Consider the following 24,193-nt stretch of genomic DNA (forward strand, 5'->3'; position numbering starts at 1 on the left):
AATGAGAGGTCCCATTACAGTAACACTGACCTTGAAGAAACAATAGAAAGCATTCTAAGTTTTCCATTTATAAAAGTTTTACTTTGCAAAAACAATGGGATTAGAATAATTTGTGCTAAAAATTTAAAGTGATAGGGAGATAAATACCTCCAAATTGTGTTTTTTCAGAAAAATTACTACATAAATTTAGATATCTTTTACAGTAACCAAAAATTGCACAACACATTCATTTTTGTTTAATGGTTTCTTCAATAGATATTTATTTGTCTCCCATGAAGTAGCTAGCATTAAGGCTCTGGATGACAAACAGAACCCTGGGCATGAGGCATGTAAGACAAACAAGGACCATGCCTTCAGGCAGACAACAACCTGGCTGGGGAAATCCAACTAATGTATACAAAAATAGGTAGGAAACAACTTGAAAAAAATCAAACCCTAAATGGAGGAGTTCTGAACGCAAGTAGAATTCTGAGAAAGAAGAGATCAACACTAGTTGTGGTAATTGAAAAAAAAACTTATTCTTTGAAGGAAAAGTTAAATTTAATTAAGTAAAATGGCAATCATTCCAACTAGATGAACCTCTCATCATACACATACACACACACACACACACACACACGCAGACAGGGCAGAAATAAGAACACTGTATGTAAAGAAAAATAAATGTGTCTGACGGAAAGTTATCACACACACACACACCCAGGTATCAAACAGGTTAAACTGGTAACATGGAATGGGGTAGGAGATATAAAACACTGAAATACGCCATGGTAAAGAGAGACTGTCCACAACTCCAGTCCAGGTAGCACTTGCTATTCACAGAGAAACCAAGCTGCCTCAGCTCCAATCAAAGATCAGCAACAGATAAGAATTTTTTAAACATTAAAAAAGTAGAACCATGCTCAAAATCAAAGAAAGAATCTCAGTGGACCAAAAATAAAACAGAAACACACAGAGTTCTGGGAACCACAACAGGTAGAGGCAACAGGTTCTCACAGGATAACTGGACCAAAACGTCCCCTCCACGGTAGGTAACAGAGAGCGAGGCCCACGAGGGAACTCACAGTGGGGAAGCCCACTACCCCTTGCTGTAAAGTCCACCAAGCACTGCATTTGGGCTTGAAGTCTGATCAAACCTTTTCTAGGCGAGGATGAATGGGTATTCCAAGCAAAGCATTATTCACAAAAGTGAAAAATTATAAGCGATCTAAATGTTCAAAACAAAGAAATAATTAACTAAATTATGACATACGCATTCAACAAACTTGACAATTACAAATGACAAGTGTGAGGGTTATATAGAAAAATGATAATGCATGTAATATAATGCTGAATTGGTAAGAGAGGCAAAGTACAAAGTTTGGATATATTATGGCTTCAATTATGTAAAAATATAAACACAGAGCGAAAGGTCATATAAAACTGATGAGTTTTATGTTAGGGCTATTTTTGTTGTTGTTGCTATTTTTTCCCTAGGTTATTAAAAGCATAAAATTTGTGTTGGTGATTTTGTTAACCACCCACCTACCCCCCACAAAAATTTTTCATTAGTGTGGCCACATTACTTTTTAAATTTCTCAGATTTGTTTAAAATAAAACAAAAAAAATTGGGGCTTGCAAAAAGATCCAGATAATTGCAGTTATCAAACACCTATCATTAATGCTTAGTGGCTTCAGCCAAATAAATCAACATTAAAAATTACAGGGGGAAAAATGTTTATATGGTATTCAAAGTATTCCAATAAGAACAGATGCCTGCAATATATAGGCCACCCTAGCTTGTTGGTAATATAAAAACAGAGTCCTACTAACAACAGCTATAAGATTAGTATAAAGCAGCATTAATCTCTGCAAAAACTGCTATCAAAGAATCAAATACAAGTCTTTGAAGAAAGAACGGCACTTCACTGGGCAAAAAAAAATGTTATCATTGTTTACTTTATGCAATACCTTGAAAGGAAGTCTCACTATCAAAGAAGTTGTAACAACATGAAGTTTCTTTGAAAACTATATCTGATCTACTACAGACTACTTGTTTACTGAATACAATTTAAATGATCTACATGTGAGAATCACAAGTGCACTACTGTAATCCAAAGCAACCGATATCTGTGTCTTCCAATTGTGACTAAAAGTCTTAATCTAATAGCAAAGAAAAACAGAAACAAAAATATACCTTGTAGCATATAAGGAACAACTCTTGGGGGCCAGCCCAGTGGCCTCGTGGTTAAGTTCACAAGCTCTGCTTCAGCAACCCAGGGTTTGCCAGTTTGGATCCTGGGCACAGACCTACACACAGCTCATCAAGCCACGCTGTGGTGGCGTCCCACATGGAAGAACCAGAATGACTTACAACTAGGATATACAACCATGTACTGGGGCTTTGGGGCGAAAAAAAAAGAGGAAGATTGGCAATAGATCTTAGCTCAGGGGCAATCTTCCTCATCAAAAACAAACCAAAAAAAGCAACACCTATTTTAATAGATGAATAACAAAAGTTTTTCTAATATCTGGTGATATACTCAGTGAGAGCTTCCAAACTCTCAACATACTCTCCCCACCCCTCCCAACTCTATATATGACTTCACTCTAGAGAAGATCAAGTAGGAAGAGAACAAAAACCTCATTCAGAAAATAACTCTTCAATCAGTTTCACAACTTAATTGCTAGTAAAAATAAAAAACCTCATCTCTAAATTTTATGTACCAGCAAAGCACAAAAACCGACTAAAGTGATAACCAGAACAGTCTTTGCACACAGAAGAGAGATAACAAACCCTTAACAGGCAAATGCACAACCCACACTGCTCTAGCTGAAACTAGACAGGAAACAAGGCAAGGCAGCAAAAGCTCAGTTAATAAGCGACTAATTCCCAGAAAAAGGTGAGTTGACTAAAAACAAATTTTTGCTTTTATAAAAGTCCTTGAAAAAAACATTGTTGTAGGGCCGGCCCCAAGGCCGAGTGGTTAAGTTCGCACACCCTGCTTCAGTGGCCCAGGGTTTCGCTGGTTTGGATCCTGGGCACGGACATGGCACCGCTGCTCAGGCCATGTTAAGGCGGCGTCCCATATGCCACAACTAGAAGAACCCACAACTACAGTATACAACTATGTACTGGGATTTAGAGAGAAAAAGCAGAAAAGGAAAAAGAAAAAAAGAAGAAGAAGAAGATTGGCAAGTTATTAGCTCAGGCGCCAATCTTTAAAAAAAAAACAAAAAAACAAAAAACCCTTGTTATAGGGTTTACTATACACACCTTATACTTAGCAAAATTATTTCTGAAACTAGAAAGAATACAAGTATTAGAAATTAAATAACACATAACCTCAAAACCTTGGGGATTTATAAGACATCTATAAGGACTTCTTACAAAATGTAACTTTCAGCACTGATTTTGTTACTCTATTTCACCCCTAGCCCACAATAAAACCCAACCAGGAAGATTTTCAGAAATTCAATAAGTCTGAAGAGCCATCTACTATATGCAGACCTTGAGAAGGGTGCTTTAAACACGTTACCTGATCCTGGTACTGTAAACGGATAACCAAAGATTTCTTAGCGCCCTCATGACCCCTTTCCTAATATTAAGAGCTAAGAACTTACCATAGACAGATGAAGTGAAAAACTATATTTGCACATGACAAGTACTATTTCACAGGGAAAAAAAATTTTACTTTCATGGAAAGCATTCCAGAGCTTCCCAGGGAGTTTCCAGCTCACTCTCTCAGCTTCCGTACACTCCCTAGTGAGCTCATTTACTGCCTTAATTTTAATTACCTCCAATGTTGATGATACTAAAACCCTAAATCTAATCTAGAACTGGCTGAACTTCAAATCATATTCTCCTGTCCTGCTGAATATCTCTACCTGAATCCCTCCAAAGCACCCCAAAGTCAGTTTATTCAAAACCAAATTCATTATCTTTTCTCACAAACCCTTCACCCATCTGCAGTCTCCACCTCAGATTACAGAAACATCACCCACCCATCTCACCTAAATCCAAACATTACCCTTCACTCCTCTCTTTACCCTTCCCAGCCACATCAATCCCCAACTTATTCAACCACCCACACAAATTTTCAATCTATTCTTTCTCTTTCTCCTTTGCCATTATCTTAGCTCAAGGTGCCATCATCTCTCACCTGGACTATAAAACTGAGACCTAATTTAACACTCTATACCTCTATACCCACATTTCCAGTTGCTTTCTAATTGATTTCCCAATGCATCTCAAAAGAATCATATCCAAAATCAAACCCTTCATTTATCTCAACCCTTTACCATCCCTAGGAAAAAGTTTCTTTTCCTCCTATGTTCTCTAGCTTAATTAATAATAATCTTCATTTATTAAAAACCTCAGTTAAAATCTAACTGAACTTGAATAGATATTTGTACACCAACGTTCACAGCAGCATTATTCACAATAGCTAAAAAGTGGAAACAACCCAAATGTCCATGAATGGTTGAATGGATAAACAAAATGTGGTATACACATACAGTGGATTATTCAGCCTTTAAAAGGAAGGAAATTCTAACACGCTACAAGGATGAACCTTAGGAAGCACAATGCTAAGTGAAATAAGCCAGACACAAAAGGACCAATGTGTACAACTCCACCTGTCTGAGGAACCTAGAATAGTCAAATTTATAGAGACAGAAAGTAGAATAGCGGTTACCACTAGTGGTTACCAGAGGATAGGGGGTGGAGGAATGGGGAGTGACTGGTTAATGGTACAGAGTTTCAGTTTAGGAAGATGAAAGTGTTCTGGAGATAGACAGTTGTGATGGTTGCACAACAATATGAACGTACATAATGTTACTGAATTGTACACTTTAAAATAGTATAAATTTTATCACACTTTTAAAAATTTTTTAAAAACCTAACTGAATCTCAAGTTGATGGTACAGCCATACAGAAAAAATAATTATTTCAAGTGATTTAAGAACACAGTGTTCAGACTATATAGTCTTAAGTGAGACATAGTATAGGACAAAAAGAATTGGTAAAAAAAAAATAGTAGAATTCATTAGGTAATCTAATTAACAGTAACACTAGTATTACTATGTTAAAGCTATTTTATGTATATTTTTAAGAAAAATAATTATGTTAATGTTCAGAACCAAGGTATTTGGTATAAGATAAAAAATACGAACTTAAAGAACCAAAAACCACTTTATAATCTTACATTTGAACTCATTTTGTTTTGCTTTTTAAATATATATTTATATGTACATATATATCCTAGTTCTTATCACTTAAAAGCTTAAAAGCAATGACAAGCCAGAAGCACTCTGTGCGTCCAGACAGTGATAGCTCAATAACACTCCCCACCAAAAAGAACCATCATGGACTAATTGCCCCAAGGAACTCAAGGGTGATATGGAAGCATTTAACTTTTTAAGAGATACAATCACCAACCACCCTGAACCAGACAAGCCCCACCACAAGAGCACGCCTGAGATCTCTGCCTCATTTTCAATGCTAAGAGGTACTCCCTGGGAGGAGCTCAGGCCTTATCATCATCCCTGGCAGTGTTTGTGGAAGCATGTTTTCCAACCAAGCCCGTGCAAGCAAATGCCCACCTCTCTCTTTTGAATATTCATTACCCATCCAAAATAAAATGCCCCTGGCTTTCCTGTGTTTGGGGACAGTCACGACTTTGGAAATGATTCCTCGTGGCCTCCTATTTGTTGCAAATAAGTTCTACTTTGTGTGACAACAACTTCTGGTTGAGAGTCTGATTTTAAGTGGTGAGGAGGTAAACCCACTTTTGGTTCAGTAACACAACCAGGACTTTTTGGAGAAATGGCCGATTCTAGCCTGGGGGAGAAATTTTACAAGCTGAACCCGGGACATATTGTTGTGCCAAAAAGCAAAGAAGCTATCAAACATTAATAGGGTCCCCTCAAACGATGTAAATTACCCTGAAGGCACTTCTACTAGCTAAACTTGGGACAACTTGCACATCAAAAAATCACACTTACTCCAACTGACTGAAACCCACTAAATATATATAAATCCATGACTTCATAAAATATACAAAAAAGTCCAAAAGTTCTCTCGAAAGTCAAAAGACAAATAAGCAAGCCTCACTGATCACTACTAGAGTAGCGTATCAACTCTTATTGAGACAATTAGTAATTAAAAGAAAAGAATTGAGCATTTATCCTGCCTTTCCAGTATGCACTGAAATTCATGGTAATAAAATAGCCCTGGTTGATGTTGAAAAGTTCTTTACAGAAAAATGCCAGATAACGTATGTAGAAGGAATGAAAGATTTACAAAATCACCATTTTGCAACTGTTGATGAAATCAGTCTTTCCAACTTAAATGACATCATAAAACCTTTCCTGAATCTTCCCCATCAGTTAAGAAATCTTTGTCCTTCAAATTCTACGATGTCTCTTATTTATATTTCTCTTGTAAAACTTACTCATAACACAAGGAAGAAGAAAGTGGTATCTGTGGTAGATTGCTAGAGCAATGACGCTCAATGAATCACGCCTATGTTTCAATGTCCTTGTAATTCTCTTGTGTAAGCCTCTCCCACATGGACTCTAGGCTGGCCACGAGACTTGCCTTGGCTGATGGTTGAGCAGCAAACGAGATACAAGCAGAGACTTGTGTTTGAACAGTGCTTGCACAATGGGATTTGCTCTCTTCTTGCTTGAAATGTTCTGCCACCTTATAAGCCCTGTGGCTAACTGAATATAATCAGCAATCTCAGTGAGGCCACCTTAGACTATCCACCCCAATCAGAGGCAGATAATCCCAGTTGGATAAGTAACTCCAAGAGAGACCAGCAGAACCACCACTCAGATAAGCCTAGCCCAAACTGCTCATCCACAGAATGTAGAGCAAATAAAATGGTGCTTATTTTAAGTCAAAGCCAAAGTTTGGGGATGGTTTATTATGCAGCAATACATACAATTATACACGGTAGATGCAATGTTGTATCTTCTTCACAAAAGAGAAAAGGAACCTTTGTGAAGATGGGAGCCCTGTACAGAGCGAGGTATTCACCACAATTCCTAGTAAGGACACAATAAAACTGTCCATCTGAATTTAACTGACACATAATAGTTCTCCCACCTTAAAAAAGGAACAATGTAACTACTCCAAGATTTACATCATTCTATTTTGTATCTTTTCTTTTTTAACTTTTTAAGTTAAACAAGAAACTGGAAGACTAAATGACAACTGCCAATCTGGTTTTCAGGCTATTTGAGTAAAATCAAGATGTTTTCATTCTTCGACAATACTCACTGGTGTTGAAAAATGAACACTCTCAAACATTGTTTCCGGGAGTGTAACTAAATACAGAAAACCTACATACTCTCTGACTCACTGCCAGAAAATTACCCAGAAGACAAAAGTATCCCCTATATATGTACATGTTCACTGCAATGTTGTTTATAACCGCAAAACTGGAAATAAACTGCCCTTCAACAGGAGACTAGTTACATTAAATAATCCATAGAATAGAATATAATGTAGTTATTAAAAACAAATAAAAGAGGTAGTTCTGAAAGTGCCTATGCTGAAAGATCTCCAAACTATGTTAAGTGAAAAAAAATTCAAACTCATATGAAGAACAGGATCATATTTGTATAATGTTAACGGATACGTGCATCAAAAATTGTGGAAAAATACACAAGAAACTATCAGCAATGATTACTGGGGAAAAGACCTTCCACTTTTCATTTTATACCTCTATACTCCTAAACCTAACTCCTAGGTGTCAGCCTCAAACTTCACATAAAATGTCTCAAGTTTTTTCCTGCTTGCTTTAAATCTTCAACCTTGAACGGTCACTAATACCCTTCATTCTAATCTCCATTATAACTCTAACACCTTTAAACTTCTCTCATAATTCATTTTTGCTTATTACTTTTTTTTTTTTGGTCCTCAGGGTTCTTTCTCATTTCTCCACCATCTTCTTAAAACTGAAATTATCCTGATCAATACCAAACCCTGAAGTAGAAGGCTTACTCAGACTTTCACCATAATACGACCCAGACCTGGAAAACTTATAGGACCATATAACTCCACAGACACTTTTCTATCCATCACAAAACCAGGCACAAGAGTAAACTTCTTTACAAATATATCCTAACTTCTTTACAAATACACTACATTTAACCCTAACTCATTTTTATCAGCTTTCAGCTGTGAACAATTCTCATTTTCTGAAATGTGAGCAATTCCACCTAACCTAGAGCCATCTACAACTTTAATGAGCAAACAGTCACTCATGTCGTTAAACTGTTAATGCTGAACTGAGTGCAATTCCTCTTCAATTTGTCTTTCAAAGTGGCCTCCAAGAGGCTATCCCCCTTATTGCATCTGATCCCAGCCCTCTCCAAAACTTCCCAAGCACCAGCATATAATGTACTTCCGCATCCTAAATCTTCCCTGCCTAACCCACCAGCACACAATACTGTACCCTGCCAGAGAAGGGGTCAGAAGCAGAAATCTATCTAAATGCAATTGGCTCCTGTTTTCAGGAGGACCTGTCAAGTGTTCCAAAGACAAAACTCTACCTAAATTTAGGAACAGTGATTCAGAAAACAGAAGTTGGAGTCACACAATCGAACTGCATTCAACTTCCAGTTTACCCACTTAGAAGCTTTGCAAATTTACTTAAGCCCCAAACTCCCATTTGTAAAGTGGCACTAATGATGGCAGCCTCACAGAACTGTTGTGACGACTAAATGAAATGACAAATGTAAAATGTTTAAATCAGTGCCTGGCATTTGGCACTTATATTATTATTAAGTGCATCTCTCCCAAAAGAGACCTAGAATCAAAATTTAAAAGCTGGGAAGCATCTCAGAAATGATGTTCCAATTGCATCACTTTGCAGATGAAGACACTAAGCCCTAGAAAGCATAACCAGCTTACCTGACATCACTCTACTATCTAATGTTAGAGTTGCAACTAAAACTTAGGCTTCCCAGGTCCCAATTCAATATTCTCTCTACCATCTAAAATGTTTCTTGGTCATCTCTGTAATACCCATCAAGACACTTAATTTCTCTAATCCCAACTTCTTCAGTGATAAATTAGAGGACTAGGACAAGATCATGTGTCCTTCTAGCTCCAAAATTCTCATCCCGTGATTCATGTCGGCCCTAAACTGGCTAACTTAACAGCGTGTTTAAAGTCAAACATATTTCCAATCTCTATCTATGCTAAGCTTTCATATAGTCACTTTCGAAACTCTAAAACTTAGTTACCAGTTATTAATAGATACATGAAAGTAATTTACCCCTCAAAAGCAGCCAAGTCAGAAAAAAAAAAAAAGCCAAGTCAGTAAGAGACTGAGACTACTAAATATTAAAACTAATTATAGATAAGTTACTAGTAAAAATAAATTGGGTTTACAGACTTCATACAATTGACTCGATATTAAGTAAATGAATCAAAGTTTTTTAATATCTAAAATTTTTCAAATATCTAACATATAATTAAAATTGATCTACATATTTTAAGCACATTTAGATTATCAGGTGTTTTGATTCAACAAATACGGATAGGCAGACAAAAAATATACTAAAATAAGGGTTATGAGAAGCCAATTTTCATTTTTTGATTGAAATGAAACTCAAAAATAAAAAGATGTCATTTTTTGTCTTAAAATCACTTGGGGAAACTGGGAAAGGTGCTAATAATAAAATTTCCTGAACAGAGCATCTGTGGGCCACACTCAAAATCCCAGCAAACGGCTTGAAGACCTATTACCTAGTGCTTTAGAACCTAACAGGAATTCTAATCTACTAGCTGTGAAGTCTTGTCATGAAAGATATGTAGAATATCAGTTTCAAAGAAGGAGAAGACAAAATCCATAAAATTAAAATCCACCTTGAATATAATCATCTTTTATGATGTAAAAATCCCTGAGAAAGCCTATCCAATTCTGGTTCCCAAGGAAACAGACTCTGAGACTCTGGAATCCGCAAGCAGGAGGTTTACCAGGGAGAGCTCTCAGGAACACCTGTGTGGGCACAGGGGCAGCAAGACTGGGCCGAGGGAGAAGCTGAAGAGCGTTGATAGTAACACAGCTGCAACAGCAGCCTCAGCTAATCCTACCAAGAGTCCTGAAGCTGGATGGTCCTTCACAGAGGCTCTAATCAAGGCAAGGGGATGATTCTTTGTATCCCCCACATCAGCCAGTAATTAAGTTCAGGCTGCTTCCAGGAAGGGGACATAATCTTGGGTGAACGGCAGCTTCCTTCTGCAAGGGCAACTCCCAGAGAAGGATGCAGCTGGGAGCCCTCAGGAGCCATGACTGCAGGCAGCTAGGGGAATGTGTCTCAGCCCTGAAGGGGGATCTAGGTGCCACACCAAAGCATCCACTACAATGAATGTACCTTACCTGCATTAGAGATACTCATAAAGGGCTATAAACTGGCTGGGGATTGGGTGGCAGGGGACAGGAGGCAACATGGATGACAGGATCTCACACACACACACACACACACACACACACACACACGGAGATCTCAGTAGAGAAGGACACCTACTATCTTCTGGAGCCTACTATTGGGCAGGTCACCTTACATGACATCAAATTTTATCACCAAATTATTGATTCCTGAAGACGTTGTTTTTGCCAGCAAAGATGCTGAAAATAGGGTTAAAATGTACCAGAATTTGTAGGGCTGGCCCCCATGGCACAGCAGTTGAGTATTCACGCTCCACTTTGGTGGCCTGGGGTTCTCCAGTTCGAATCCTGGGTACAGACCTAGCACCACTTATCAAGCCATGCTGTGGCAGGCATCCCACATGTAAAATAGAGGAAGATAGGCACAGATGTTGGCTCAGGGCCAGTCTTCCTCAGCAAAAAGAGGGTTGGCAGTGGATGTTAGCTCAGGGCTAATCATCCTCAAAAAAAAAAAAGTACCAGAATTTGTTATATAACTCACCTAAAATGCTACTTTGGGACCGCAAATGATCTGTAGACTCCAAACACCACTTCCTTCTTCTTAAATAACACTTTTACCCTGAAAAAGCACCTTACAAATCACCTAGGTGGTGACCTCGTTGGACAGATAAGGAAAGTGAAGCCAAGGGAAGCTCAATGATTCGCTTAAGATCACACTCAGAGCAGAGGTACAACCTGAACTCAGGTCTTGTAATTCCAAATTCAGTGATTTCTCTACTTGCTCTGGTGCCTTTATCCTCAAAACCTTAACAAAACCAAAACAACCCTGAGGCATGACTCTTATTGTAAAGCTCAGAATATCAACCCCCCCTACATCATTTGTATTTCCAAAATCAAGCACATGAGAAACTTCAGTTTTAGACTAAAGAAATTTCGATTGGTAGTCTGCTAAAGGAAATAATTTACCTTTCTATTAATGATAATAATAGCTAACATATGATCTCTATGACAGGCTAAGCACTTTATTTACATTATATCATTTAATCCACACAACAATCCTCTGAATAAAGTCAAAGGGATTGTTCCCATTAGCCAAGGGAGAAAAAGTAAGGTTAAAGAAGCTAAATAAGTGGTTAGCTAAGATCACAAATGCAATAACGCACAGAGCTGGGCTTCCACCTGACTTCAAAGCTTGTGCTCTTCATGTTACATCATCCACTAGGCCGCAGCCCTATGCCTCTTGGCAACTTTTTTCCTGAACTTTTCAAATTTCTATAATGTATAAGATTTCTTTTCATAAGCAGAAATATATTCTTTTATTACTTTCAAATATTTTTATTTATAAAACTAAATCATTGCTTAAAATATTTAGAAGTTGTGGGGCCGGCTCAGGGGCGAGTGGTTAAGTTTTCGCGCTCTGCTGCAGCGGCCCAGGGTTCGGATCCTGGGCACGGACATGGCACCGCTCGTCAGGCCACGTTGAGGTGGCGTCCCACATCCCACAACTAGAAGGACGTGCAACTAAGATGTACAACTGTGTACAGGGGGTGTTTGGGGAGATAAAAAGCAGAAGAAAAAAAAAAAGATTGGCAACAGTTGTTAGCCCAGATGCCAATCTTTGGGGGGGGGGGGGGGAGATTGGCAACAGTTATTAGCCCAGGAGCCAATCTTTAACAAAAAAAAAAAAAAAATTTAGAAGTTGCAAATAGATAGAACATTATATCAGAAAAAGAAACGTCTTACAGAACAAAATAAATTTATACTCTCTTCTGAGAGCTCTAAATCACTATGATTTACCACTTAACCCATCCCACACAACAATGTATTTTAGCATAGCATTGTATAAAGATTCTTAAAACATTTTCCAAATATTATGCAGCTAATAAAGTCCAAATAAAGTAAGAGTGAGACTCTGGAAAAACTTTTATAATAGCATACTTAAATAAAACTTAACCATAGTCTGATATTAAAAACTGAGATGAGGGAAATAATGTGATTTTTATTAAATTTCATCTACTTTTGTGACCCATGCAACACTTAACAGATATCTATGCAACTAAATGTTCAGGTTATTGTATTAATATGTCAATCAACCACAGTGCAGGCAAAGGCCATGGATCCAGCCTAAAAGAAACTACCTTACCACTGCCCATGTTGAGAACATAGACAGCCAGGTTATATGACCCCATTGTCTATTACCGATTGACGACACGTGATCCCCAGGACCCAACAGCAGCCATTCACAAGGTAGACAGCAGCCAATAAAATGGCTCAGTGGCCCCCCAAAAAAGAAAAAAATGCTCCAATGCCAAGAATGAACTACTGCTGAGCACCATGCTTAGGCCTTTGAATTGCAAACTATAAAGAGAAGTGATTAACTAGGCCCTCAAACTGACATACGGTATAGTCATGAGGTAAAGTAAGAGCATACGAGCGACTTGAGTAAATCAAAGTTATAACCCAGCCAAAGTTTCAAAAGGCCCTGGACTCTGAGCATGTAGAAGCTATGAAAAGAAAACTAGAATAGAGGGTAAGAAAATCAGCTGATAGCAGAAACAAAAGTATACAGATACAAGGGACACAAATATGTGAAGAGGCCCTGAGTCCTTTAACAGCTGAACCCTAGAGTGAAAAATCTACAAAGCCCTGTCACGGAGGTCTGAATAGCACTACCCAGGACCCTTCAAAAAGCCTGCCAGTAAAAATGTTTCAGGGGCTCAGTCCCATATTTAATTTTTGATTCTGCATTTCAATGACATTTCATCTTTCTTATTGCCGAGTGCATCCTTATAACGACCATTACCCTCTTTTTCAGTTAACCTGATGGACCCTTTATTCCTAGAACCAAAAGAACCTAATCAGAACTATTATCATTGTTTCAGAGCTGGTAAATCTTATTTCTAGAAGAATGATCTGTAAAAGATGTGTTCCACGGTGCCTCAACTTCTAGAGGAGGAATCCTAAGCATCATATGACCCCACTCCACTCCCAATCTCAGTTGACTAAACCAGCAATGGACACCTGACTCAGAGGAGGCAGTTTTACTGGCCAGCCAGAGACCTATGCATGACCTGACAAGAAAAAATAATGAGGAGGATGTTTAAATTCTTCTCTAGGGATTTGGGCATTGAGACACTGGGCCACTTGGCTATGCAAAGCTAAGGTGAAAAGCATGTAGAATCACGTGGCCAGATAGCCATTTGGGGTCCTGAACATAGTGAGTAAGCAGCAGCCAGGAGGATGGATGCAGAGACTCAGAGACAAGATGTCAGTGGTCCATGGGAGAGCCCAACGCAGAGAAGAGCTGCTTCTGTCCCTGACACCACTCGAGGTCCTACCCTCTAGAGACCCGACTGTACAGCTATTCCTGTTCTTGGATCACTTTGAAACCTTACAATAAAACTCCCTTTCAACTTAAATTGATTTGAGAAAGTTTGTAGTCCTTGAAAATAAAGTGCTTATTAGAATGTGGTCCAAGGATGACAGATTACATTCACGCATTTAATATTTAATTACCTTGTTTCCTCTCCTCCATATTTCTTAGAAGAGTAGGTAGTCTGTGCTCCCTGTTTCTATTTCCTTACCTCCCAGTCAATCAGTTCTCCCTAATACCCTCCTGAAACTGAACTAGGTATGACCTGTTTCATTTGGTGGACACTTTTCACTTCTTATTTGACTTGACTTCTCCCCAATATTTGGAAATATCTAATACTCACCTTTACTTCTCTGCTGAGTGTGGGATGTATATTTCCACCTGCCTACTGAACATCTCAACTGAGATGTCCACACCTCTAGTTCACACTCATCTTCCTCCCCAAACCTGTTCTTCTTCCTCTATTCTTCAGCTTAGCCCATGCCACCATTCTCTCAGCTGGGCAAACTACTCTCACTCAACAAGTCCTATCAAGTCTCTCTCTTAACTTTCTTGAAAATCAATCTATTCTCTCTCCCCAAAGCCCAAATTCAAGCTTTCATCATCCCCTAGACTATCAGAGACGCAGAAATTCTGATTCAATGGAGGGACTTGGGAATCTTTTTTTTCTAAGGAGTCTCAGTGATTCTAATGTACAATTTTAAGAACTACAATAACTGTCTAGCTGGCCTCCCCCTTAATGCAGTCATGCTCTCTACAAAGCTACCAACTAGTCAACATACATTACTGAAAAACCACCAAGTATCAAGTACTAAAATAGATCCTACACACTAAGAAAGAAAACAAAATCCCCACCCTAAGGAAGCTCAGTCTAGTAGGAGAGAAATCAAGTAAACAAATTACAAAAACAATATTGTAAACGTTCTGGAGATATGTAGTGTCACAGTTGCTATATACTAAGTGTTTACTGAATGGTGGATACGTGGTGAGTGCTCCACGGACATTATTTCATTTAATCCTTCCAACAACACTGTGAGGTACATGTTATCCTCAATTTACAACTGGGCCTCAGGCAGCTCGAAATTTTGGACAAGTTCTCACCCTCATGAGTAGAGCAGCCCCGGGTTTAAATGATGGTCTAATTGGAAAACCCCGTTCTCTTCACTAGTGTGGGGTTCTTTGGGAGAAGAAGAAAAAAGAAAAACACAAGCAAGTAACTCCTAGCATTACACGAACTGAGCAATGTGGACAACTGATGAAAGGACACTCTGAGCAGAATAAGGAGCTTCTACAGATGTATGAAGGGAGATACAAAACAGGGTAAGTTGTGGGAATCACAATTAGCAAGGATGGCAAGGCCAGTGCACGTACAGAGGTATGTGGAGATGAACCTGAAATGGTGTAAAGGAACCAGGGCATTATGGGCCTCTGTGTCAAGGTAGTTTCAACATCTCCTGTGTGCACTGAGTAGTCACCAACAGATTTTAGAAGAGTGATTCACCTGATTTGCTTTTTATAAAGATTACCTAGGAAAAATATTTTGGGAGGGTTTTCCTTATTATAAAATTGATCATTTAAAAACTTTCCATGGCTCTTTATTGTCTATAATAAAAGCCCAAAACCCTTTCCAGTCTCCTCTCTTAGAATTACCACATCCACAGGCAGAAACACTCATAATTCCCCTATGCTGTGCTAGGCTGTTTCACGCTCTTGCATTTCCTTCGTCTCTGTCTCTCAAATGCCTTCTCTCCCTTGCTCCTCATTGACTGAGTCACTTCCAGCCTCTGCAAGGCCTTCAACAATCCCCATTCCATTTCCCCTAAACAAACACACTGCCCCACCCTTCCACCAGAGAATTAGGTACTGTCTCTTTTGTGCTCACAAACTCTTTCTCTGTGTTATCTATTAACACCACTTATCACACTGCTTTATAATTAAAGTATGTGTCTCCCCCATTCAAACTCCTCAGAGCTTTTTAACCCCACCCCAGCACAGTAATTAGCACAGAAGAAATGTTCAATAGCATGATGAATGACTGCGCACACACCAAAAAATAGAGTTTAAGAACAAAAGATAAAAGAAGGGAGTGATAAGGAAAGTAATCTGTGAAGAAATTTGGAGTATATAATAGTAACAAAACACCAACATTAGCAGCAACTAACATTTATAGAGAGGATTACTATGTGCCAGATACTCTTGTAAGACCTTTACATGTATTAATCCATTTTATCCTCACAATAACCCTATGAGAAGGGTACTACTATTATGAGCATTTTAATGAGACAGAGAAGTCCAGTAACTTGCCCAAAGCTACTCAGCTAGTAAATGGGGTGTGGATACCACCCCAGTCAGTCTAGCTCCAAAGTTCAGGTTTTGAACCACTAACTATACTGTCTCTTTAGCTCAAGCAAAACACCACTGGGATTAGAAGAGAAAACTGAGTTCTAGCCGTGGTTCTTTTATATCTTAATCTCTTCTTTATTCTTAACACACTAAAAATAAATCCACACAGAAAATAATCCCACTTTTTAAAATTTGCTTCAATAAATGACTAATAATTTCACCAAACCTAACGTGTAACTAACCAGAGAAGCCTTCCCGCGCATCTTAGTTTCGATCACGGCCCTCTTGCTGTGTGCTCTTGGGACTCCCCTTCCTAACACTCATCCAAGGATGTGACCATACAGTCATGTGATTCTTCAAACAATTCCTCTCTCTTCCCCTGGACGTTAAGCTCCTCGAGGGTTCATGTCTGTTTTACTGATCAACGGGTCCACAGCACACAGGAGGCTCAAAACAGATGTTTGGGGAGTAGATATGCTCAAAAGGTCTTCCCTATTCACCTTTTCTTCTGCTCACATTGCCATCATCCTAATGCAAATGATAATTATCTAGTACCTAAAATATTAAACTCACTCCCATCTGATTTCTGCTTATTATCTCCTATGGTTTTAATACATCCCATGCAACACTGGCAAATTAATCTTCCTAAAACATTTCTTTTGATATTCATTCAGTATATATTATTAACTCCTACCACGTGCCTGAAGGACCAGAATATATCATACGAAAATACACCACTTTGGCACATTGATTATTTTGAATTAAAAGCACTTAAGAAACAGCAGGTACAAGGACACTGTGACCCTCTTTTTACTTCTTGAAAGCAGGAGATAGACCTCCCAGATGAAAGGCAAAATTTAATAAAATGTGTGTGCTTTTCTCTTGTTAATTCATGTTATGTCAGTTTAATTCTTAGGCCCAGCCAGAAACCCAAAGAGGGTAGAGGAGGATTTTCCCTCCTCCACATGCCAAATATATTTCACTGCTTAATAAAATCTTATTGCTTTCCTAACACCTACAGAATAAACTTCAAAATTTTAGTGACATCTGTCTGGTGAAACAAGAAGGAAAGCCACCCCAGACCTTGGTCTCTAATACCATTCCCCACCAAAAGGAATCAAGGCTCCTCAGAGAAACGGCTAATTTCAGTGCTGGGAAATGGCAGATAAAGGATGAGCTTAGAATACCTTGTTATGCCAGAAAGTAAGGAAGAGCTCAAAAAAGTGATATGGGCATGTCAAAAGGACATAGGAGGCACCCTGAAGGGGCTCCCACTGTTCCAATCTGGGACAATTTGAGCACCAAAATAATTAAGTACAGTGATGAGTTATAAACCATTTAAAAATTGAAATTATGGAGCCAGCCCTGTGGCCTAGTGGTTAAGTTTGGTGTGCTCCACTTCAGCGGCCCAGGTTCAGTTCCTGAGCATGGACCTACACCATTCATGGGCAGCCATGCTGTGGCAGCAACCTACATACAAACTAGGGGAAGACTGTCACAGACATTAGCTCAGGGCAAATCTTCTTCAAACAAAAGAGAGGAAGACTGGCAACAGATGTTAGCTGAGGACGAATCTTGCTCAGCAAAAAAAAAAAAAGAAATTATGAGTCTATACCAATAGAAAGGAAAAAAGGAAGGAAGGCAGGGAAGGAGGGAGGGAACAAGGGGAAAGCCAAGGACCAATGAGTAAATACAGAGGGAGTGTTGGAGCGGGAAAAATCATCAGTTTGCAGTCATTATGGTAAAGACTATATCAGGCAAGAATCAACAATGGTTGCTAAATCTAGAGGGAAATTTTGATGAGGAGCAGGAAATTTGCATGATCTTATAAGTCTCTGCCTATTAATTGCAAAAGAAGGAACAAAATAATTATCATACAGTCAAAAAATTGGGCTACACCTTGGACAAGGTAAGTAAGATCAACATTACCTATAAAGGACAGAAAGACATGACGGGCCTCCAGATGTGATAACCTGAGAAGGACACATCTTCTAAGAGGCAAGATTCTGGCCAAGAACACATAATCTCAATCTAATGACAAGAAAACGTCAAACACAACATGCGGAACACTCTAGGCAAAAAAAAAAGGGATCTGTATTCTTCAAAAATGTCATAAATTACAAAGAAATGTTATGGAAATCTCCCAGATTTAAAAAGGCTAAAGAGACATGGCAACTAAATATAATATCTAACCCTAACTGGACCCTATACTGAACAGAGGGAAATGCTACAAAGGACATTATCAGATCAATTGACAAAATTGGGATTATGGATAGTAAATTGAATCAATACAAATTTACGAAGTTGACAATTATACTGCAGTTATATAAGAGAATATCCCTATTCTTCACTGAAGTGTTCAGAGATAAAGGACCATAACTGATTCTCAACGGATTCAGGAAAAAAAAAAAATTACACACATACAAAGAGAGAGACGAGAAGAAAGTGAGTAAATGATAAAAGAAATAGGATGAAGTGTTAACAATAGGTAAATCTGGATAAAGAGCAAACAGCTGTTCCTTGTATTATTTTACTCTTGCAACTTTTTCTAAGTTTGAAATTAGTTCCAAATAAAAAGTTAACTATATATGTATTCAACTAGACCTACAGTAGCCACTAGCTACACGAAGCTGTTGAACAGTTGAAATAGTCCCAAGTGAGACATAGTGTTAGTGCAAAATACACACCAGATTTCAAAGAATTAATAAAAAAAAAAGAATGTAAGATAGCTCATTAAAATTTTTATATTGATTACATGTTGAAATATTTTAGATACAGCTATGTGTTAACAATGGCGACACGTTCTGAGAAATGCATCATTAGGCAATTTTATTATTGTGTGAACCATCACACAGCGTACTGACACAAACCTAGATAGGAGAGCCTACTACACAGCTAGGCTACATGGTACAAATCTTATGGGACCACTGTTGTACATGAGGTCCTTCGTTGACCGAAACACTGTTATGCAGCACATGACTGTATATAGGGTCAAAGAAAATATATTTTAAAAATTAATCTCCCTCTTTTTACTTTTCAAAAATGTGGCTACTAGAAACTTGAAATTGCATATGTGACTCATATTTGCGCTGGACAGTGCTGAGCTAGACAATCAAGAATCTCCACAATGAGTTGTCACACTATCTTTGTAAATCTCTCTCTCAATTTCATTCTGCTCGAAACAGATCTCCATCTCCAAAGTCACTTGGTTTTAAATTACTTAACAGTGGGGACTACTGTCTTATGCTGTTGTATCCCCAGAATCTAGCACACAGCAAGTGTTACAAATAGTTGTTTACTGAAAGGCAATATGCCAAGGAAGGAGGGCAGGCAGGAAGAATGAACTCATTTCCACCCCTGGCTCTTTGCTTATACTGTAACTCATTCCTAGAATAAAACTTTTCTCTTCTCCTAATCACACACATTCTTCAAAACCCCATCTCATGCCCATTTTCTCCAACGAGACTCCCCACTCACGCAGGTTCATTTCTGATCTGTCCTCCTCTGTACTACTACAGCCTTCACTGCCTAGATCACTGACTTTGGCACTTAATCATATATGCCCCTTAAGGAACACAAACGTGCATTTTTCCTGTATCTTCCACAGTGACTAGCATATAGTGCTAACCATATCAGTCGAGTGGGGGGGAAGGGCAACAAAGCACCAGAATAAGGGAAATGGACTGGGAGTTGGGAAAAATTGGATCTAGTCTCAGTATTGACATCCACTAACTGTGTTACCTTAGATAAATCACTTAATCTTTCTGTTTCTCCTTCCTCATCTTTTTTTTTTTTTTTAAGATTTTATTTTTTCCTTTTTCTCCCCAAAGCCCCCCGGTACATAGTTGTGTATTCTTCGTTGTAGGTTCTTCTAGTTGTGGCATGTGGGACGCTGCCTCAGCGTGGTCTGATGAGCAGTGCCATGTCCGCGCCCAGGATTCGAACTAACGAAACACTAGGCCGCCTGCTGCGGAGCGCGCGAACTTAACCACTCGGCCACGGGGCCAGCCCTCTCCTTCCTCATCTTAAATCAGAAAGATAAACCTGTTGACCATGAAGGAGGCCTCCTCTTTCTACAATTCTAGAATTAAATCCATTTTTTCTTTAGCAATATTATTGATATATAACAGGAAAAGGAAATCTAATATACTAATGTTAAATCAGAGTAAGTTCCTTAAGAAAGAAATGGCAACAAAGTTTACAAACTGCCTTAAGTACTAAACGCTGATCATCCTTCTGGCCATTAAGCACTTTAAATTCACATTTCTCTTCTAAGGACTATTAAGCAAAATAGTCAATACATACATATTGGGGCTATCTCAATTTTTTTTTCCAGACCCTTTCAAGCCTGAGAGAGACATCTTTTAACAAGCTAAAGGGAAAAAAAAGAAAAGAAGAAGAACCAGAAGAAACTAAATTTTCTATAAAGTACCCTGGGGACCTTACTGGTGATATTCAAAGATTCTGAGTTATAACTGATTATAACCACATTGTCTGTTTCTCCTTTCAAAAGCGCTATTTAAAGCACGCTATTCAGAAAAAAATTACAACAGTTAAAATGAAAAGGTCATCTAAAAACAGAATGATAAAAGAATGAAATATAATTTCAAAGCATGGAGACCATTTCAAACAAATCTCTAAATCAGCAACTTTAGTTTTCATCTCATATCTTAATATCCCCACTGAGAAATAAGATTATCAGGGTGGGGTAAAATAAAATGATTGCCATGTTACATAAAGATTCAAGTTATACTTGTTAGTAAATACTACCTGTGGAGTTAATCAAATACATATTCCAGGTTCTAAACTAGTAATACAAATCACAAGACTTCCTTAAGGCTTTTATCAAAATGCCCCTACTAAATGGTGAGCATTAACACTGACCCATCTACAAGATAAAAGATAAACTACTCCAAAGGGACTGTAGGTCCTCTCATGATCTGGTTTGTAGCTACCTCTGCAGCCTCATCTCCCACCAATCCCCACACGTCATTTCACTTCCTAAACTTAATTGTTCACATTCCCCCTAATATTACCTGCCCCTCTTATGACTCCAGGCCTTGGCATTTGCTGTTCCCTCTGCCCTTCCCTCTTTTAAGCAGCAAATACGCCCTCCTCCCTAAAGCTTTTCCTGACTGCCCCAACACCCTCCCACAAGTGGCTCCCAAGGCCAAGTCATGCTTCTATTCCATAGCACTGTCCACTTCCTCAACCAGGGTGAGTTCTAAAGGGAGGACTTAACTGTTCCCCAGACCCTGGCATAACAGTGGGCATTAACTGAAACTCAATACAAGGACACGGAAGAAAAGAAAGTTAACTATGAGAAACACTTCAAACTTTCCTATCAGAGTATATATGTTTAAGACAGTGCTTCTCAACCAAGGGCAATTCTGCCCCAAGGGAACATTTGGTAAAATCTGGAGATACTTTTGGTTGTCACGATAGGAAGGAGGAGATTTGGGGGGTGCTACTGGCATCTAGTGGGTAGAAGCCAGGAATGCTGCTAAACGTCTTACGACGTACAGGACAGCCCCCCACAACAAAGAATTACCCAGACACAAATGTCAACAGCGCCATGGTGGAGAAACTCAGTTGTCAACAGATTTATTCATATGTGATGATCCCATATCACATCTCAGCAATAACCAGAATAAATTCCAGTTTTGGAATTTCAATTGAAACTTCGGTAACAGTTGATGTGTATGCATGCACCAACACTAAAAATGATCTTTATATAACCTGAATGCTTAATAACATTAAACTAAGAATACCAGAAAGCATCCCATATTTCTGAAAACTAGTTTGTTTCTGAAAACATAGTTCTGAAAACCTACCAGAAGCTACTCTTAAGTCAGTAAACACTTTGTTTTATTTATCAACTTGAAAGCAAACCACAGGCAAACTAATTTTTACTTAAAGAACTATGACCGAAACACAATCTGAGGCATGAGGTAATCAGCTCCTCCAAGTCCAATAAAAGAACAATCCCTAAGTCTTGCAAGTAAATCAGGCACAGATGTCTTTCCTGTTGAACACAGGAACTGATGGCACGGTAAAAGGGCATGCTCTTGCTACTGCCAAAATCCTCGGCTTATCAAGATTTCAAAGAACTAACAAGACCACTGCAAAAGAATCAGCAAATGTCAACAGCGAGTGGCAGATCCAGAAGTTAACTATTTCTCCCCAATGCAAGACCACGTTGCACATGACTTGAACATTTCACAAAGCTCTGCAGATGCAGGAACACTCCCTTTCCATATAGTGGATGACTCAACTCCCTTTGGCACAAGTCCTTAGCTAAATACTACAAATCCAATAATTTCTTTTGTCCTTTAAACTAGTTAGCAATCTATCAGTTTCAAAAAAAAAAAAAGAAGCTATCCAAAACAAAAACTTGAGTACTGTGCCTCTTATAGGAAAAGAGATTTTAATTCTTATTCTAGGACCTGGTTCCCCAACAATACACCTACAGCTTCCCAATGCTCTAATCTTTACATGCTAAGGTTGTTGCAGATTTCCAGTAGAGAGAGCGCTGGCAGAAAGTGAAGGAGTAAGTCTGTAGCCCTGGACACAGCTCACTGCGGATTTATTCCTGGAGAGCTCCAAAAAGATCCTGGGCTAGGAGGGGGAAACGCATTTTTAACTGGGGGGAAAAAAAGTTTCCAACAGTGAGTAAGATCTTCCTTCCCAGCTGACTCGGCCAGTAATGTCGGAACCCCACTGGGCCCAAGCCAGGCGGGGTTTCGCCACGTGACCCTCAGATATTGACCAGGTGCGAAACGAAGCCGAGCGCCGCAGGTGCGTGTCGTGCAAAGTTGGGGACACGGACGGCGGGGGAAGACCGAAGCCAGCCTCCCCCGGGTGTCTCTTCCCGACAGGCGTCCACACTGCGTTCCAGGAGCCGGGAGGAGGCCCAGCACCACACCCTCCCGCGGCCCCGCTCGCCCTGACGGCCCCGCGCGGGAGCGGGAGCGGCCTCGGCGTGCGGAGCCGTGAGGGACTCGGCGCCCGCCCCCGGCTCCGGCCTGACGCCCCGCCCCGCCCCCGAGGCGGCCGGCCGCGGCCTAAGCGCCTCCCGGGCTGCGGGGCCTAGGAAGGAAGCGCCCGCGCCGCCGCCCCGGCTCCTCCGCGCGGCCCTGGCTCGGGCTCCCCGCTCACGTGCCGCTGGGAGACGGTTTCCCTCTCTTACCCTCTGTAAAATCCTCCTCAGCATGGTTCACACACCGCCCGGGCCGCCGCCGCGACACCCGGACCCTCCGCAGGGCACTGATACTCGGGCTGCGCGGCCGGGAGGACCTGAGCCGGGAGGGGCCCGGGGAAGAGGTCGCGGCGAGGCGGTGGCGGCGGCCGCTCGGGCAGCCCGGACTGCTCCACAGGCGGCGAGAGGGAACGCGCACGCGAGCGACCAGCCAGCCGGTGAGCGCCCGCCCGCCCGCGGGGCCGCCCCCGTAACTGACAGCTGGGCGGGCCCGCCGCCGCCGCCGGCCCGCCCTCTCGGCCTGTCCATCCGCGAGGGGCGGGGCTGGAAGGGACCTGGCCAGGGCCTGCGACCAATCGCAAGCGGCGGCGGTGTGGGCGGCTGCGTGACGGACAGGCGGCAGGACGCCGGCGCCGCCGCTCCTTTGGGTGGGCGGGGGGACGCCGCGGCCTCCGAGCGCACGCCCGCGCTCCGTCAGAGGCCGCGCCGGCGCGCCGACCGCGTGCCCGTGAGGGGGGCCGTGGGGAGCCCTGCGGCCCCGGCTGGGGTGTCCCCGACCGCAACCGGAGTAAGGGGTCCGGGGCTGGTACCTGCGACGGCACTTGTGACAGCTCCGTAAATTTTGTCCGTGGGACCCGAGCCTTTACCGAGTCTGGGCTGGATCCTCATGGCTGCTGGAAGCTCTTCGCCTCTGGGTGGAAGCAAAGGAGAGCCTCGCAGACTCGATCAACCCGTCTGTTGGGCGCCTTGCCCCTGGTTTCCTTCCCCTACTCCCTTCTTGATTCTTAATTTCAGCCAAAGAGAAAGTAAAGAATCAGAAGAAAAGGTAGGGAGAAACTGGAATTTGAGTTGTAAGAGAAGTTTGGGGTTGTCCTTTTTGAACCATAGCAA

General features: G+C 40.5%; 1 protein-coding gene across 4 annotated transcripts in view; it reads right to left on the bottom strand.

Annotated features, from left to right (window-relative positions):
- The window catches only part of EEA1 (early endosome antigen 1), a 133,414-nt gene extending 109,792 nt beyond the window's left edge, over positions 1–23,622 (bottom strand). For 2 of the 4 annotated variants that reach the window (XM_044744290.2, XM_014841258.3), the window contains exon 1: positions 23,294–23,622. In XM_044744290.2, the coding sequence (XP_044600225.1) occupies positions 23,294–23,317 (24 nt within the window). In that variant the 5' untranslated portion in view covers positions 23,318–23,622. The remainder of the gene's footprint in view (positions 1–23,293) is intronic. The other 2 variants (XM_044744275.2, XM_014841257.3) reach the window with 1 other exon arrangement.
- Between the last annotated feature and the right edge of the window lie 571 nt (positions 23,623–24,193).

This window comes from Equus asinus, chromosome 4, assembly GCF_041296235.1.
Source record: "Equus asinus isolate D_3611 breed Donkey chromosome 4, EquAss-T2T_v2, whole genome shotgun sequence".
Classification (NCBI taxonomy): Eukaryota; Metazoa; Chordata; class Mammalia; order Perissodactyla; family Equidae; genus Equus; species Equus asinus.